The sequence below is a fragment of the Monodelphis domestica genome, chromosome 6 (assembly GCF_027887165.1).
Source record: "Monodelphis domestica isolate mMonDom1 chromosome 6, mMonDom1.pri, whole genome shotgun sequence".
Taxonomy (NCBI): domain Eukaryota; kingdom Metazoa; phylum Chordata; class Mammalia; order Didelphimorphia; family Didelphidae; genus Monodelphis; species Monodelphis domestica.
Window position 1 is genome coordinate 259,710,237 of NC_077232.1, and position 19,859 is coordinate 259,730,095.

Genomic DNA, 19,859 nt, shown 5'->3' on the forward strand with positions numbered 1-19,859 from the left:
CCTTTTACAGATGTGGGACTGAGGCAAATAGGGATTGAGTGACCTGCCCAGATTAATTAGTAAGTGTCTGAGACCAGATTTGGATTCAGGTCTTGACTCCAGGGCCAGCACTTATCCATTGCACCATTTAGTAGCCCGATTCATGTACTACAAATATTTATAATATAATATTATAATAATATAATATACACAATATGATATTTATAATAATTTTATAATTGAAGCATAGTGGGAATGCTAGAGTATTTTATATTCACATGGAACATCATTCTCTGTATCAATATACAAGTTAATAGTGTCAAGACCAATAAGAAACCTGGAATTTCTTAGGAAGACAGTTTTCAGCCCTTCTTGATTTTTTCTAGCCTTAAATCCTTTTCATCTCTCCTACGGAGAACTATGTATGACTTCTAAATTAAGGAGAAAATCAAACCAAAACATTTTATTAATTGCTTCATGTCCATGGATGATATCAAACGCTATCATTCCAGTAAAAAATACATTAAGCAGCTCTTTTGTCTAATGGAATCTTTGAGTGATATCTAAATGAGATATGGATTTGATAAGTCTAATACTGTTAATTTATCCCAAGGAGACATGAGCTACTAAAAGCTTTGAATTTGAATCCAGTGGATAGAGATAATACCTACAAATGCCTCAGACTCCTCTAGGCAAGACACATCGAGCATAAAGATATATTTTAAAATCTTAGAATCTAAGCTGAATGTGAAGAACATGCTTAAAGCAGTTTTGAAAAGTATCACAATAAAAACCTATATGTACAACGTCAGCAAAATGGAGCATAAGGTGGCTGTAGGAAGATGAACACTTCTGAGACAGAAAGGAAGAAGACTAATAGATCTTCTTAGGATGTTTTCTAAGACTAAAACCCAAGGAACTACTTTGGGAACAGGCAAACCTCACTTCAAACAGCAATAGTACTAAAAAGCTAATAAGAGGTACTCCAGTGGAATGTAACTGAAAGTGATTTACTTCCCAGGAGAACCAATGAAAGCACACAATGTCAGAACCCGAGCTATCCAAGAATAGCCACTGGGGTGGCACAAAACTAATTGAGATAAGACCATGTAATATGGGGCCACCCATCTCACTGGTGAATTGGGGAGAGGGAGAGAAAAGGTTGAGAGAATGAGGGGGGAGAAGAGGTTAATCATCCCCTCTCTTCCCCTTGGTGAAGACAACCTGAATATGTCTCCCTGAGGGATAGAGTATGTTTCCTCAGAGAATGGATTTGGGAGGTGGAGGTTAAGGACTGGAGGGGAGGGCTTTTGGAGACATGACCCACTGCCTCCTTTCTTGATTTTAGCTGTTGCTGAGAGGCAGGATAGATTTTCTTCCTTCCAGGACCCCAACTACCACTTTTCCCTTTAAGATCTGTATTTACTCCTCAGCCCTGGTATTGAGCTGATCCTCCTCCTTGGGGAGAGGTATGGTTCTCCCCAAATCTTTAGTCCCCTTCTTTGATGTCAGAAAGTAGGCAGACCTGATCTAAATAGTAACACTTTAATAGAGAACCAATCAGGGAAGGGAAAAAATTGAAGGTTTGGGTAAGGAAAGTGGATAGCAGGAGTCCCTAAAGATTGGCAGACTGACCCCCCCCCAAAATTCGGGGGTCCAGGCTCTCAGCCTCGACTCCTCTTCTGGTCAGCTGCTGACTCCTGAGATAATCTGGTTAAATTGCTGGAGTTCAGTACAAATTGGAAATAGAGAGGTGGAGAAAATCCTTGGAGAGGATTTTCTCAGTAGATGGTTCCTTTCAAAGTCCAGTCTATACTGTTTGAGCTGAGCAAGACTTCAGCATTTCACTAGGAAGCAGTTGTCCAGGGGGACCTCCAGCCTCAGAGATCCTCATGTCAGGCTCTCAGCTGAAGGAGTGGGGGTTGAAGTGGCAGTTTCTGAGTTCCCCTCAGCCTCTGTTCTTTTCCTAGAATCTTGGGTCTCTTCCTTTCTGCCCCTCCCCTACATGGGCTGCTTCTTGCTTCACTGAGTCTGATTCTTCTCTTTTGCAATTTCTTTCTTTTGCAAATTCCTCTCTCTTACAACCACAGTTGGCCTGTCCAAGGCCAGGGTGGTTCTGGGGCCAGAGTCCAGTTTTCCTGTGGGGAGGGATTGGAGATAAGAGTCAGTATACATATAAAGGAATGATACAATAGCACACTTTCTTTAAGGTTATTTCTAACCAAATTTTATTTTCATTATATTTTTATTTATTATAATATTTATTTTATTTTTATTTATTATAATATTTACTATTTTTATTTTCATTATAAAGATGAGAATAGAATAAAAACAATTTTTAATATTTTACAATTTATTAAACACTTCACATCTTATTTGATTCTCATAATTCTTTAAAAAAAAAAAACACTCTTCTGTCTTAGAATCAATACTATGTGCTGGTTCCAAGGCAGAAAAGAAGTAAGGGCTAGGCAATGGGGGTTAAATGACTTGGCCAAGGTCACCCAGCTAGAAAGTGTCCAAGGCCAAATTTGAACCCAGGACCTCCAATCTCTGAACCTGGCTCTCAAGCTATTGAGCTACCCAGCTGCTCCCTCATAATTAGTGTTTGAAGTATGTGCCCATTATATCTGTTTTACTGATGAGGAAACTAGGGTTTAGAGAAATTCATTGACTTACTCAAGATTACAACACACTTACAACTTACAACACAGCTCATAAGTGTTTGAGGCTGGATTTGAACACAGATATTACTGACTCTAAGGCCAGCATCCCTCTCAGTGAGGTCTCATTAAATTTTTTTTCTCATTAAATTTTCACTAATTTGATCGCTTATATCTTCAAGTTAATTTGACTTTGTCATTTGTATGAACTCTCTCTAAGCATTAAAAGAAGTTTTCTTTGTAGTAAAATTATTAATTGAATGATTTCTTTTTTAGAAGTTATTTACCAGCCTGCATTTTTTTGCCTTGTAGATATGGCAGGACTTTATGTTTGCCTGCGCTCTCTACCCCACTGACCAGGCCTTCGTTGAATCAGTGAGAGCCGAAGCTGTTCATCAGGTATGAATGTCAGGTGAAATGCCAGTTTGTAAGTTCATCCTGGTGCTCCAGGATTCTTTTAAAAAGAGTTTTATCAATGCCTCTCTTGCATATGCCACAGTCATTTCCCAATACAGCTTGTTTTCCCACCAGACTCACTGTTGTAATGGGGAAAAAAATGAATAAAACCAACATACAAAGCATTTGTGCCTGAGAGCACTTATGGCATTTTCTCACCTGTTCCTGCCTCTCTACCAAGAGTAAGAAAATATATTTCATCATCTATTCTCTGGGACTAAAATTGGTCATTTTGGTTAATATGAAATTGACTGCCTTTTAGCAGTGTTTTCCCTTATATTGCCATAGTCATGAGTATGTTGCTTTCTTGGTTCTACTTTCTGTATTCTGCATTATTTCATACAAATCTTTACAAGTTTCTCTGCATTTCTTGTTCTTATGGTGCAATAATATTCCTTTCCATTCATATACCATTGTTCCTTCACCCATTTCTTAATCAGTAGATCTCTACTTTGTTTCCTATTTTTTACTACCTCAAAAAAAGCTTGCATCTAGTCTTTTGTTCCAGTCTTTCTCCCTTTGACCTCCTTTTAGAGCCTGTGGCCCATAGTGGGATAGCCTTTCTTCATTTTCCTTTTGCTGTCTTCTTTTTAAATCTCACTTATTTTAAAATCAATCAATTAATTCTGCAAAGAGATCATTAATTCTGCCAACTTCAAGAGAAAATCAGCTTCTGTCTTATTGGACTCTGATGGGAGACTAGAGAAACTGTGTTAAAATTTTGAACATTTTAGTAATTTGTTAAAAGTATGACACTAGGCAGTTTAAGAGTTTTAGCCAAATTTTCCACTTAACTTTTCTGAGAATAATTGGACTCCTAGTTTCTGCCACCCTCCCAGTGTCTCCCCCTGTCACATGTATTATTAAAAGAGAAAAAAGATAATGTAGAGTTCATGTTAACATAAGGATTATTATGAAATGGGATGGATTGAGAATTGCCTTTTTTTTAAATCTGTTTTGTTGTTGAGTCATGTCCAACATTTCATCCCCCGGGTACCATTGTCCACGGAGTTTTCTTGGCAAAGATCCTAGAGTAGTTTGCCATTTCCTTCTTTATTTTATTTTTTAAAAAATCCTTACCTTCTGTCCTAGAATTGATAAGAAGTATCAGTTCTAAGGCAGACGAGTAATAAGTGCTAGGCAATTGGGCCAGGGTCACTCAGACAGGACCCTGGACCTCCCATCTCCAGGCCTGGTTCTCCATCCACTGAACCATCTAGCTGCCTTTGCTGTTTCCCTCTCCAGTGCATCACCTTTTGTCAGAACTCTCCACTGTGACCAGTCCATCTTGAGTAACCCTGGATGGCATAGCTCGTAGTTTCATTAAGCCGTGGAAGTCCTCTGCCACGATAAGGCAGTGATCCAGGAGGAGTTTTAATCTCTATTTATCTATATAGAGAATTCCTTTTGGGAAAACTCCTTCCTCAGTACATGTCAGCAGTTGCTCTTACCTAGAATCTTAGACTGACCTGGAGAGTAAAGAGTTAAGCCATTCGGCCACATCCAACAACCCACGAGTATCAGAGACGACTCTTAACTCTGGCCTTCCTGCTCAGACTTTTGGTTCTCCAGCTACTATGCCATAGTGCTCCTCACATCTTAGTTTAAGACATAAATACATTTTACACAGAGTGCTGAAGATTGTTATTATTTTTAATTGAATTCATCCTTTTAATTTAATTCATCCCTACACTACAATGAGCACTTAATGACCAATCAGTGCATAAATATACTGGAGCGTCCCCTTATAAAAGGATAGTCAAATGAAGAGAAGCCTGTTTTTCAAAATCTCAGCACTTTCACCCCACTTTCCTTTGTATGAAACGTATTTGTGTATGTAGACCTTTTCCTCCATTCGATCGTAAATTCTTCTAGAGAAGCGTCTGTGTCCTATCGATCTCTGTAGGTCAACGGCCTTTGACCTTTGTTTTTAAAAAATGTAAAACCCATTCTTAGACCCCAGATAATTCGAAAACAGGCCATTGACTGGATCTGGCCCTCTGGCCCATGTTTGTTGACCCCTAACCTGAATGATTGCCATGCATGTATTAGGTATTTAACATCGGAATAAAAATGAACAAGCATTCACTAAGTACCTACTGTATAACACTTCACTAAGATAGAAATTTTAAATTGCCCTATCATCAATCTTTCAGTTTAATGGGGAATATGATTTATATATATATATATATACACATAACTATAATATATATAATGTATATTTATGTGTACTTAATTTATTTAAATATATTTTATAGCATATTTTATATATATATATGTAACTATAACACATGGGAAATGCTTAAGAGAGATTGTAGAAAAAGGTTGTGTTGCATTTGGGGGAAAAGAATTATTACTGGTCTAGGATCCAAGTAGGACTTCCTAGAAGAGATAGAATTTGAATTGGACTTTAAAGAACATATTTCTATTCAGTAATTGGGGCGAAGATACAATATGAATAGGGAATGGGATATGAGCAAATGGATAGATGTTGCCCTATACAGAAGATAATGCATTGTCTAATTTGACTGAGCATAGACATGGATGGAGAGAAATAGGGCTTTGAATGCCAGGTTAAGGAATTTTGAAATTTGCTCATGGGGAGCCCATGAAGGGTTTTGAGCAGAGGAATGACATACACAGCTCTTATGCCTCAGGAAAACTATTCTGTAAATTATGTGAGAGTTTGAAAATGGGAATGAAGAGATGTAAAAAAAAAAAACATGAGGAAATAATAATGGTCTGGGCAGATGGTGCTGAGAGTCTGTTCTAGATATGATGACTACCTCAAGAAAGGAAAAAAAGATGGATGCTAGAGATTTTGTGAAGGTAAAATTAAATGGACATGGTCAGGAGGAACCAAATGTTTTAATTTTTTTTTAATTTTCTTGATTTTATTCCAGTAATAACATTAGTTTTCCATGGTTACATGATTCATGTTGTCTCCCTTCACTTTTCACCCCCCCCCATAGTTGACAAGTGGTTTTTTTACATGTATTATCATTCAAAATCTATTTCCATAATGTTCATTTTTATAATAGAGAAATCTTTTAAAATCAAAACCCTAAATCATGTACCCAAATAAACAAGTGATAAATCATGTTTTCTTCTGTGTTTCTGCTCCCACAGTTCTTTCTCTGGATGTGGATAGTGTTCTTTCTCATAAGACCCTCAGAATTGTGCTGGGTCATTGCATTGCTGCTTGTAGAGAAGTCCATTACATTCAATTGTGCCAATGTATTGTCTCTGTGTGATGTTCTCCTTGTTCTGCTCCTTTCGCTCTGCATCACTTCCTGGCGGTTGTTCCAGTTCACATGGAATTCCTCCACTTTATTATTCCTTTGAGCACAATAGTATTCCATCACCAACTTATACCACAATTTGTTCAGTCATTCCTCAATTGGAGGGCATCCCCTCATTTTCCAAGTTTTTGTCACCACAAAGAGTGCAGCTATGAATATTCTTGTACAAGAGGGAGACCAATTTTGCAGTAGGTCCAGGCAAGAGATGCTGAAGACCTGAAGTAGGGTCGTGGCAACAGGTTAGATATTGGGGGAGTGAAAGTGAGGAGTCAGTCAAAGATGATATTGAATGGTGCCCTCAATAGTAATAAGAATGTTGGGAAGAAGAAAGAGTTTGAGGAGAAAGATTGTGAGTTTTGTTTTGGATTATATTGAGTTTGTGATGCTTAAAGGACATCCAGTCCTAAGTGTCCAGCAGGCATTTGGTAATTTAAGACTAAAATTCAGCAGAGACTAGAATTGGTTATATAGACTTGGGAATCATTAGAGGTGATAATTGGACCCATAGGAGGTGATGAGATCACCAAGTAAGATATTATAGTCATCAAAAACAAATTTGAGAAGGAAGAAATTATCTGCCAGATCCACAGACAGGGAAAGAGTTCCAAGAAACAAGGGATATAGAGGATCACATAAAGTAAAATGAATAGTTTCATTACATAGAATTTAAAAAGATTTTGTTTGGGGAAAACAAATGTAGCTGAAATTAGAAGAGAAACAAATAAATAGGAAAAATCTTGGCAAAAAGTTAGTTTGATAAAGGTCTCACTTCTTTTATAAATAAATACATATGTATAGCTATGAAATTGTTCTAGATTTATAACAATATAAACCATTCTCCAATTTATCAAATGAATAGTTTTCATAGAAAGACATTGAAGCTACTGCTAATATTATGAAAATATGCTCTAAAGGACTACTAGAAGAATATAAATGAAAACATCTGAGATTCTACCTCATACCTATTGCTCAAGTTGACAAAAATGATAAATGCTGGACTAGCTGTGGGAAAATAGGTACTTCAGTGCACTATTGTAGAACTGTGAACTGACTTCACCATTCTGAAAAGTAATTTGGAAATTTGTCAGAAAAGTTTTAAACATACCTTTGACCCAGTGGTATCAAAGGTCCAAAAGAGATCAAAGAACGAGGAAAAAGACTCATATGTACAAAAATACTTATAGCAGTTCTTTTTCATGATGCAAAGAATTAGAAACCAAGAGCGTTCCCATCAACTGGAGAATGGCCGAGCATTCGGATCAATGTGATGAAATTCTGTTGGGTTCTAAGAAAATTATGGAGAGGTCAACTTCAGAGAAACCTGGGAAGTATGAATTGGTACAGAGTGAAATGAGAACAACTAGGAGGATAATTTATACAGTCACATTATTATAGTAAAGGCAAACAATTTTGAAAGGCTTAAGAACTCTGAATAATATTGTGATCAATCATGATACCAGAGGGCTAATGATCAAACATGTCATCTTCCTCATGAAGAAGAGAGTGATCACTAGATATAGATTGAGATATGGCCAGTGTGAGAAGTTGTTTTGCTGGACCCTGCATGCCATGACTACATGTTTGTAATAAGTATTTTGTCTTTCTCATTGGAGGAAGTTTAGGGAGAGGTGGGAAGGATATAAAGTATATTTTCAGTAAACAAAATATAATTTTAAAATAGATTTTTCACTGAGGCACATCTTCAGAAACAGAGGGAAGGAATAGTCAAGATAGGGGCAGGCTCTCTTGTTTGTGGCATGTGTAATAGTTAAAGGGATTGCAGGGGATTGAAGAACAGGGGATAATGAAGAGGTACAGTATAAGGAAGGTGTAAATGAGGATATTGGGTAATACCAGATGGATCTGCAGAAAAAAGCAAGGAGCTCAGAATTTGGAACACCAATCATTGGAGGAGGGGAGACTATTTTTCAATGGAACCTTGAAGTTAGCAGTTAAGCAGCTCCATCTGGCTGAGAATTCATTCCTCCTCTGGCTGTTTGACCAGAAGGTAGAAGACAGACCCCTTCATATCCTCTCTAGCCATTGCCTTCTACATAGACTGTGAGCTGCAGAGAAATTTGGTTTAGCCCAAAGAGACTTGTCAGCAGTGCTGTGAATATCTACCCTTAGGGGAAGATAATTTTATTTCTGAACTGACCATACTTCAAATCTTCAATCAATAAAATATTTTAGAGATTAGGGAGACCCTAATTTTCCTCTTCCCTTCCCCTAACCTCTTCTTATCCTTTCTCCCCAAAGAATAAAATCCCTTTAGTTAAAGGACTGCTTGTAGGATTTGATTATTAGGGGGAAAATATTCAAACCTTATCACCTGCGAGAAAATTCTTCATCCAGGCAGTTAGGGAAGGAATAGAAAGTAGTGTAGGGGAGAGACTCAAGGATATTCAATCTCTTCCTTGACTTGCTTCCTGGTGCAACCTCTCTAAAAATTCTCCTCTACCATAATTCACCAAGTACCAATATCTACTACAATTTGGCACCCCAGGCAAGGTCTGACTTACCCCAGGCTACTGGATATGGACTAAATTGAGAAAATGATGCTGCAAATATTGTTTGGAGTTATGGTACTAGCTGTCATTGCTTGCTACTGGATTTATGACATTTTATATAGTGCAATTATTGGAATGGTGATGGAAACTATAGGATTGATAGCCAACTCAACTGCATTTATAACAGCTATACCATTTACAAATAATACAATATTATGGCAAATAATTACACAAGATTATGTATTTGCCATGGCAGCAATCCAGACATTTACATACATCAGGAATATCCTCAAATTCTTAACACTTAAAAAGGCAGCCCAGATTCTAGTAGCAGATAACAACTTAGAAAAACTGGTCTAGAAGATGTGTGATGAATATCAAGATAAGCAAGAAAAAGGACAGGCTCAAGATAGAAATGGGAAAAAGACAACAAATGGCAGATAAAGAGAACAAAGACAAGAAATCAAAGGACCACAATAAGAAAGGGGCAGAGGGAAAAGATAAGGACAATACAGAAACCAAAAAGAATTCTGCCTCTGAGGGATATTGCAAAGATTTCTGACTCTGGTGTCATTCATTCATTCAAAAGTTCACAAACCATTCTCCACCCAGGAATTGGATTCAATAAAATGCAGATTTCCAAGGTTTTTAAGTGAGCCCTATGCAGAGCTCAAGGAGCTAAAAAGGGCCTTTAAACTTTTTGAGCCAGATTTTGAGGATTCAGATTTTCTTTTATCCAAATTATTCAGCCCTCATGATCATAGATAGTTTATTGACAAGACCAGGAAAGACAATTTCCTGACAAGTTGGCCCACAAAGGAGGAAAGAGAAGATTTTGGTTTCTCTAATCCTACTACTTTGGCATACCTGAGGAAATGCAGGGAAGGCAATCAAGTCCTTTTGTTCCAAGCCCAATTCTTGGAGCAAATTTGATAAGTTAAACCAGGAAAAAGAAGAGCACCCTGCTGCTTATATAGAGAGACTTGCTGAGATGGTTGAGTCTATCATGGGTCTAAATCAAGACTCTTTGGAATCAGTGGAGACAATTCCTGAGAGGTTGTAAATCTCATCTAAAGAACTTCTTCAGGAATTATTTCCCTAAATACGATAATATCACGATTAATGAACTAAGAGATGCAGCCACTTATTTATTTGACATAGAGAACAGGAACAGGAAAATAAAGAGTTAAGACAAAAGTTAGAAAATACAGAGCAATCTCTTAAACAAAAGGAGATTGAACAGATCAAGAATTTACAAACTATTGAAATTTACTCTAGACCCTCATACCAGCAACAGAGATGGAGGAAATTTTTTTTATGCCACAAAGTGGGTCACTTGGTTAAAGATTGTTATCTTAAAAAGAAATATGAGCAAAACAACAAAAGCAACAGAACACAGGGGAGAACATATTATAGATCCAAATCAAATCCTTGCTGTGAGCATTGCAATTTGAAAACAGAATCAGAAACCCCAGACCTTGACAGTATGAAACTGGCTATAAAAACAGGAGCAAAACTTAAATACTCAGGAATTTTGACCAAGGGAAGACATCTGTTAGAAGCCAGGATTTTAAAATACTTGAAAATAAGCAAGGGCATGGAAAAAAAGGAATGGCAGAGTGTGATATTTAATAATGGACTTGCAGGATTGAAACATAAAAATATAAAGGGAGAAGAAATTACACGGGTGGTACCTAAAAATGAATTTATTGGATATGTGAGAATTTATGTTGAAGAATCAAATCAAAACTTAAGCGAAAAGCAGAGACAAGAAGATAGACCAAGAGATCACATATATGATAGCACAGATGCAAGCTGATATTGGAGACTCATTCAGAAAGTGCATAGTAGCCAGTCATGAGAAAAGCAAATAACAGATCAAAACATATTTAGAAAACTTCTTTGGGTGCAGATTGAGTTCAGGGATTATAAAAAAAAAATAGAGTTCATGAAAACTTACATGAACAAAACCATAAATTGCTGGAAGAGACAGAAAAACAAAATTTCAATTCCCTGCAGCAAAATAACCAAGTTAATGCACAGACTAAGGTTACTATGGCAGATGTTTCTATAGGAGCTATAAACAATATAACTAATCTCACAGATAGGGATAAGACTCCACTTGGACCAATTAGAAATTTAAAAAAAAAAACTATTTGGTACAGACTTCCTTAGAGAAAATATCTAACTTGAACCCAGAAGCTGAAATTTTTCATCCTATACAAAACAAATTAGAAAATTCAAATCTAAAGGGAAATGGAGTTGAAAATAAAGTTAATATTGATAACCATATTCAAAATATTAGAAGTGTAACATCAGTTAGATTTGAAAACGCAAATAGAATGCAATGGTCAAGGGTTCAAGAAACTTGTATGAAGCCAACATTCTAAATGGAGGGGTGAGGTCTGACCAAGTCAAAGTATATGAACTAACAAATAGCTATGGTTTGAATTCATATTCCAAAGAAGGAGAAGACAATATAGACTCAAATGTAAATAGAGATCAGTCAGGAAATGAATTAAACCAAGAAAATTTAACTGGTCCAGCCATACAAATAGCAGAGGATGAAAGTGCAGTGCAAAGTGACAAATTGACAATTCAATATCCACAGAAAAACCAGAACCATATGTATGGATTAAGGTGGGGAAGAAACAATAAAAAGCTCTCGTGAATATTGGTGCTTCAAAATGAGTCCTAAAGACATTCCCAGGAGATACCACTATAGGGGGTATGGTTTCAGTGATTGGAGCTACTGGGGAAATACAGCAAGTCCCAGAGCTCAAAAGCATAATGGTTAAGCTAGTTCCTCTCACCATTGATCATACATTTCTCCTAATTCCTGGATGTCCAGATAACCTTTTAGGACGAGATTTTTTATGTAAGATCGGGGCAAACCTGCAATGTGAACAATCTGGGAATATATACCTGCATCTACCCAAACATTCATTAAAGCATTATCCATTGCTATATGTAGAGCAATTGGAGGAAAAGCCTGAACAAATACAAACATTAACATCATTGTATGACATACCAGATGACATATCACAAGGGTCTTTTGCTAAACATCAGAATGATGTGGGTAGAATAAAATAAGCTGTACCAATAAAGATAGAAGTCAGGGAAGGTATATCTCCTAAGATACCTCAATACGAACTTAGCAAGGAAGCTATTGAAGGTATAACACCAATTATCAACAGCTTGCTAGAACAAGGCATTTTAAGACCTACAGTGTCTGAATTCAATAGTCCAATTTTGGCTATTAAGAAAAACAGTTTCTCCTCCTCCAATGATTGGTGTTCCAAATTCTGAGCTTGCTTTTTTCTGAAGATTCATTTGTCATTGCCAAATATCTTCATTTACAAATGGTTTATAACAGGGAATGGAGGAGTTGAAGGGATAGAGGGATATGGCTGCCAGTGAGGTAAAAGGAGAGAGATACCCCCCTGCTGAGAGGTTATCTTTGAAAATTGGGGTTCCCAAGAAATGGGCTACCTATGATAGCCTGAGGGGATGTCTTCTCTATTGGTTGATATTGAAGATACCCCAGGGAAGTTAAGCACAGACCCTCCTGAGGGACAAACCTCCCTCTGGACCAAGGTTACCCAGCAGGGGTCCAATAAGGACCACTTATGGTTGAGTGGCTGTCCTTGGGTTCTGCTCTATCTCTGTCCCCCTGAAATGATAGTCCTCTTATCTGACTGCAGTTTATTTAAATAAAGATGAATTTAATAACAAGTTTGGATTGGGAGGTATCCAGGAAGAGGGAATCAGGATTTCCCTAGATTGGGTTTGAGTCTCTCAGCTTTTGAGCTGAGGCCAGGCCTCACAGGCTGGTGGAGGGTTTCTTTTATTTCTGTCTATGCTAATCTGTGCTAATTTTCTTAAATTCAAAGTCATTAGCAGTAGACAGTAAGAGGAAGAAAAGGTTCTGACCTGCAGAGCTGTTGCTCCTGTCTCTTCGGACTGACGCCCCTAAAGACTGGCCTTAAGTTCAAACTGCTCCCCTTAAATCCTTTGTTCAATGACATGATCACAGGAATCCAGGTAGAGCACACAGTTGGGAAATATCCAGGAATAGAGGTACTTCTATCTTGGGATAGGGAGAGAACACTCCTTCCAGTCCAAGGGCCAGGAAAGAGCACTTGAGACCAACTGTTACTCTCCCAGTTGCCCCTCCCTCTACCAACTGTCATTGCTGTCCCTCAGTTTCACTCTAACGTTCCAGCTGCTGTTTGCTCCAACTCAGTTGCAGAAAGTCCAGATCTTGATTTAGTTTTCCTTTCCATATATGGGAGTTGAGGAGGGAAGATTTGTTAGGGGAAAACTTCCTATTTTTCACTGTGATATTCATTTAAAAAATTGGATTCCTATAGGTTTTGTTATAGTGTATGTTTTAAAATGCAATTTCGCTTCAATTAGGTTATTACATTAAGGGATATTTTGAGCACAAAAATAAAAATAAAATAAAATAGATTCTAAAAAAGATAGTATAGAGAGAAAAGAGAAGAAGCCCTAGAGCAATGAAGATGTCACTGGTATTTTGTGAGTAGACAGTTTCAGTTGAAAGTTGAGAAACAAAAAAAAAAAACCTAACAGAAATGACTCTTTAAAAAGGGAGTTTAATTAAATGGAATGATCCAGAATAAGAGTTAGCAGAGATCGTAGTATGTAGTGAGTTTATTTTAAGAATGGGGGAGTCATAGAAATGTTTATATGTAGATTGGAAAGAACGATACATCTGAAGATTAGAGAGAGAAGATGATAAGAGAAACAGCTGGAGAAGACAGAAGGGAATGAGAGTAAATATATATTTAGAGGGGCTGGCTATGGCAAGGGCAAGGGCTATCTCTTCATAAGGCATGAAGCAAGCGAGGACACAGTGTGAGATGTTATCAGAAGACTGAGCTGTGTTAATGGGAAGAGGGGAAAGTTCTTAGCTAAAAGCCTCAGTTTTTTTCAAGATGTATGAGACAAAGTCCTCAGTTGGAAGGTTGGTGACAAGGGCTACTGTGGGAAGTTTGATGAGGCAAGAAGAGATTTGGAATAGGAACTGTGGAAAATAAAATAGAAAACTGATTAGAGAAGTGTAGAAGGATTGCCCAACTTTATCCAGGACTTCTCTAGGAAGCCTTCCTCAACCTTTCTTAATTCCAGTGCCTTTCTTCCAGTAATTATTTCCTGATAATTTTGTAGCTATCTTGCTTTGTACATACTTGCTTCCATGTTGTCTCTCCCATTAGATTGTAAGCACTTTGAGGGCAGGCTCTGTCTTTTGCCTCTTTTGTATCTCCAGTATTTAGCACAGTGCTTGGCACATCATAGGCTCATCACCATTGAGATCAGATAACACAAATTTGTAGTAGACATGCCAGCCTGGTCTCATAACTCCCTCCAGTTCTCTTCTGTAGTATGGTCTGCCACTGAGTTCATCCTTATGGCTTTCCCAGCTTGATAGAACCTTGCACTCCTAAGGACCATTTCCTCACTTTAATGGTGATATCTCTTTGAGAACCAAGCCAGTGATCTCTCAGAGGGGAGGGTTGTTCTGTCTAAGTGTGATGATTCAGTTGAACAATGGATGAGAGGCATTGCATGCTCAATCCCATGTCAGGCATCACACAGTGCTCTGCCATGGCACGAGGTTCATTTATTATATAGGTTTAGTGAGTACATACTTTTCTGGCACAAAATAAATTTTCTACATACATGTTTCCATGGAACCTAACAACAGACACGAAGCCTAAGGAGATAGTCAACAAAACATTGTTGCAACAACAGAGATGGAGATAAATAACATGGATAGGGTGATTTGGAGGTTAGTCCCTCTTGACCTAAGGGACTACCAGTTAGGAGAATCATTGTTACTTTTGGTCAGCTTTCACAATCAATCACAATTACTTAGGAGATGGGTAACAAAACATTTCATGGCTAGGTACAAGGTTAGAGAGTAATTTTATGACAGACCAGATTTGGGATTTTCCTCAATTTACAAGTTCTATTTTTCTTGTGTTATTTTAAAGCATCTGGCAATGTTGCCTGGTTTCTGTTCACAAACAAATTCAGTTGAGTGTGTCCTGTAGACCTGAGCTTGAAGGTGATTGATGTTCTTGGCTTGCCAGGCTTATAATGGGAGTGAATGTGATTCTGTGGAGAGGGAAAGGAGGGGGGTAGTGGATAATGATCTTTAGGTTTTAATTCTGTGAACGTAATCTTTTAGGGTAATAATCTGGGGGGATTAAGGTGAGATATATGTGTTAACGCCTATAAGTACTTGCTCTCATATTATTTCTTCTGTATTGGGGAGAGAACAATAATCATAACAATTACATTAGTAAGGGAAGTTAGAGAAAGAAGTCAGACAGAGGGGGTTCCATGGGTGCCTTATTTTCTGGGGGCTGCTTTTCATTCTCCATTTCACCTGACTGTGACTGTTGGATAGCAGGGGTGATGGCTTTCCATATCTCTTCCCTTTTTGTTTTGTTTTGTTTGTTTTTTTTTTAAATAGAGTGACTTCAATTCATCTTGGACTTGATGTAGAGTACAACTTAGTTATGGATGATGACTGTTTTGCAGTGTGGATTCCTTGAGCAAAGGCTGTGGTGGGAGTTGCTAGGGATGTAACACTTAAAGCGACTTAAACTTTGTGAAATCAATTGTAGGGCATAAATGTCTAGATGTGGTTTAACAATAAATACACTGAAGGGATTAGGATAATTGGTTAAAATACATCCTGACAAGAAATTCTAAAAGTCATGGGGGGTAACATAAGCATCTGTAGGACCACTGAGAAAGTCAGAGTCATTTGAAGGCAGCAGTGCAATCAGGAGGTGAAAATCCTTGCTTGTGCTGCAGGTGTCTTGATTTGTTCCCAAGATGGTAGGACATTCTGTGCTGTTATCTTAACACAGTCTCTTTGCATCTGCATTCTCTTCATCACCTTCCTGCTGGGGTGTGTCATGCAGCTTGTTGTTGGGGTGGGGGTCATGGTGCAGACATGTCCTAAAGGTCCCAACATTTAATTTAAAAATTTAAATTATATTTCCCTTATAAATAAATAAATTATACTTGTGACATTTAATCAGAATCTCAGAAATGCAGGGAAAAGGATCTTGTTTAGAAGTATACATGCAGAGACTAAGCATTAGATATCAATAAAGGCAAGGTATAATATGTGTGGTTATTTACTTCTTAAAGGACAAAAATTTCACCCATAATCAATAATACTCCAATTGCAATCATTATCATAATTTGGAAACAGGTTGCTTGCATGTTCACATATTTACTTCAAAAACAAGGTTCTCAATAACTTTGCGGCATAGAAGCTTTATTTATGTACATGCCACTGAATTGATGAAAAACTATCCTATCCTATCTTAGAGTGTGTTTAAATTTAGTATAATCCTAATTATGATAGAATTTTTTAGTGCTCTCTAAGAATTCTTTTTACTGCAGTAGAAAAAGGGAGGGGTAACAGGTAACTTACTATAACAGGAGAAAGGCGGTGTGAGGACTCAGTGAATCATCAAGTTTATATCCTAGCAATTCTAAACAATCTCCTTTGAGGGGTTGATATACTTAACTTTTCAAAATGTGATCCTAAATTTATATCATGAATGTATTATGGTTCACATAAAAGCATCTACAGGAAAGACTGACATGTTGATGTAGAAAGGTAATCTAGATATTTTCTCAAGAATTTATCTTAACCACTTAAGTCATAATTCTTTCAATTGACTATATATTTGCATTAGCATCTTAAACAGTTGATCCAGTTATTCATAAATCATTGCATTACTAATTTGGTTTGACTAACTTTAGCATATCAATTGTTGTGACTAAGGGGGAAATCTGTTCTTTAACCTGAGCTTCTTTAGAATTCTGAATTTGTAATTTGGACTTTGGCAGTTTTATCACTTAGCCAAATTGTGCAGTTTCAACTAAAATACCTCCCTTTTTTTTGTCTGTTTCTAGAACAGCTCATATTTTTACTTAATAGTAGTATATAGAAATTGTGTTATTTGGGCATGCTCAAATAAACTCTTAAAATTCCTGTTACTTTTTTAAGCCTTAGTTGTAATATGTCTTATTATCAGATCAAGATTTATTCTAGCTGTCAATTGACTTCTCAGGGGTTTCAAATTATATCTCTAAAGTTTAGGTAAGGTAATTGGGAACTTTTACCTGCTTAAAAATGTGTTTTTGTTGTATTAGTCCCTTAATATAAGTGTTAGGTAATTGCAAGCACTTTTTATCTCTTTCTTGTGCCTGAGGAACGGGTTAAATTATTTTTGGAAAATGTCCAAGACAGTAGCTGCTTGGATGCACTTGTAGTCTGAGAAGAATCTTTCCTTTCTTTCAAATTCTTTTTAACACTTAAGTTACTTGTTTTTACAACCTTGATATTAAATCACTCTCAATGGATATTAATTAAAAGCTTCACAACTTCCAAATTAATTTTGATTAGAGTTCCTTAACAATGTTTCTTTAGTGTCTAATAATCTAATAGCAAATCTTATATGATTTCTGGACTATTCAAATTTCTCTTGCCAATTTCATTATACACAGTTTGCATAAAAATTAATATTTTTCAAAGGACAAATTCATATGTGTTTTGTGTACATCCAGTATGACAATATAACAAATTATATTTGAATAGATAAAAACAATTTCTCAGTACAATCAGGTACAACACTGATTAAAAATTCCAATTTTAGCCATACACCAAATTCTTAATATCTATATAAATTCACAGATATTGATTACCAAATTAAACTTCTAAAATCCCAATGCTAACATGTAGTGTGACTTGTTGCAATTTTTTCTTTAGCAGTACGTGTAATTAAAAAACATCCCATATAAAACCCAAAATTTAAATCTTAGAAAAGGTTCCCTCTTAGTGTCAAGCTGGCTATTAATTACATTCAAACAGTTCTGAAATTTCTTAGTGATAATAAACAATTCTATAGTATAGGTATTGTGCAGAATCGAATTTAGCTAACAGTTCACCTTTGATTGATACACAATTATCACCACAGAATCACACTAACTAGCAATTTTCCAAAGTCACATATGTCTTTAATATTAAATGTTAGAGAATAGCCAAATTATGGGATAAAATTTCCCTTTGTGTGTTCCAAATCAATCCCTTTTTTCTTTTCCTGGAGGGCCCATCCAAAACAAGAAAGAAAAAGGTTTATGGAAAACCCTGTCAATTTTAAATGCCAAAATTAATTACCTCCTTTTGGGAAGACTCTGATCATAATTTGTGAATGTCCAATTAGGAAGACACTGAGACAAAACTTGTAATGAGGACACACATAGAGACACATTAAACAAACATTAAGCACAGACTAGGGAAGCATGCTTTTAAATTAAGGTGTTTACTCAAGATCTTGAGGAAGAAAAAAAGAAAGAAGGAATGAAAAATCCATCTTGCTGTTTCCAGGGTACTGTCTCTTTAAAAACTGTGAGAAGTGAAGAAAAATTTTTGGCTTGAGAGCCTTAAATATTTTAAAAGGGGGGTGATAAGAGATTGAAAGAGGGGATCCTCCCTGCTAGAACTGAGGATTTGGGGGTCACGAAAGTGGAAAAGGATGATCTCCCACCTCCGTCCATCTACTCCCCCCCCTCCCCAAGTGGAGGAAAATTCCTTGGAGGAGGGGGGAAGAAGGAGGAGGAGCTGCTGGTGGTTGCCTAGCCTGGGAATTGTTATATGGAGCTGCCTCACCTTCTAACACAGTCTCCAGGGGAACGTCTCTCCTCAGGATCTAGGTTTGACACTGAAATCTTAAAGACTCCAGCTCTAAAATTCTGTTTGGACAATGAAGGTGTCCTTTCAGTTGCAGATGGGTTAAAAAAAGTCTGCACAAGACAGGTTGTCCCTCCATCAGGGAACCACGAACCACAGACCTGAACAAGATCCAAGAACTCAGCCAGCTGTGGCTTGCTTGCTTTTTCATCCCTTTTTAAAGGGGTGTGCTGAATTATTCCAGGAAATAGCTTTCTTCCTTTTGATTCCCTGTGGCCCATGATCCTTTTTAAGCTTCTCAAAAACAGTTCTGGATTCCTTGTCCCTCCTAACTATTCTCCCTAATAGCGAGGCTGTAGCCCTCTTGGGCAACATTCTGAATCGCCTGACTTTGGGGAGTGCTCTCTTGTTTCTGGGGGCCTTTTTTGTTTTGGGTAATGGGGCTTACCTAGACAGAATTCCTCAGTCCAAATGCTATTCAAGGGTGCCAATACTTTGGGCTGTCTAGTTAGTGACATGCATCGAATGGGCAGCACATTAGTCCATCAGGACACGAACCTGGGACAGGACCCACATAAAGACAGTGACCTGGGCCAAAGATTTACTAGAAGAAGGAGCAAGAGCAGAAGCTGGACTATATCTAGAAGGCTGATAAGTGCTTTCAGTAATCCTAAACTCCTTTGACACACTCAAACCCATCTGTCAAGTAGTAACATTTTTCTGGTCATTCTCCACAGCTGCAAATCCATGATCACTGAATAACCACAATGTCAGAGCTATTTAAAGAAGGATGCTTCACTTTTTTTTTTTGCCTTGTGCATTTGAAAAAAAAAGTAGTCGCTTTTTTCCCTTAAATTTCAGATCAGAAGATTGAAATCTCACCCATCCATCATCATATGGAGCGGTAACAATGAAAATGAAGTGGCTTTGGCAAACAACTGGTTTTCTGTGCCACCCAGTAAACTCCAGCTCTACATCACAGATTATGTGACATTGTATGTGAAAAATATCAGAGAGATTGTCCTGGCGGTAAGTACTGCCTTGGTGGGTTTAAGAATGAATTTCTAAATGAATTAGTATAGAATATTACCCTTTAGTAAGACAACTTTAGGATGCTTTTCCCCCCTTCAGGACTACCCTTTGCCCTCACTGCTGCTGCCTAGGGTATGGGACTGTAGGGATATAGGTGCAGAGTTTCAGG

At 37.3% G+C, this 19,859-nt stretch overlaps 1 protein-coding gene across 2 annotated transcripts in view; it reads left to right on the plus strand.

Moving 5' to 3' along the window:
- Window positions 1–19,859, plus strand: part of MANBA (mannosidase beta) — a 113,897-nt gene that overhangs the window by 64,089 nt on the left and 29,949 nt on the right. The window contains exons 10-11 of one of the 2 annotated variants that reach the window (XM_007495872.3): window positions 2,955–3,041; window positions 19,520–19,687. In XM_007495872.3, coding sequence (XP_007495934.2) covers window positions 2,955–3,041; window positions 19,520–19,687 — 255 coding nt within the window. The remainder of the gene's footprint in view (window positions 1–2,954; window positions 3,042–19,519; window positions 19,688–19,859) is intronic. The other variant, XM_056803138.1, reaches the window with a different exon arrangement.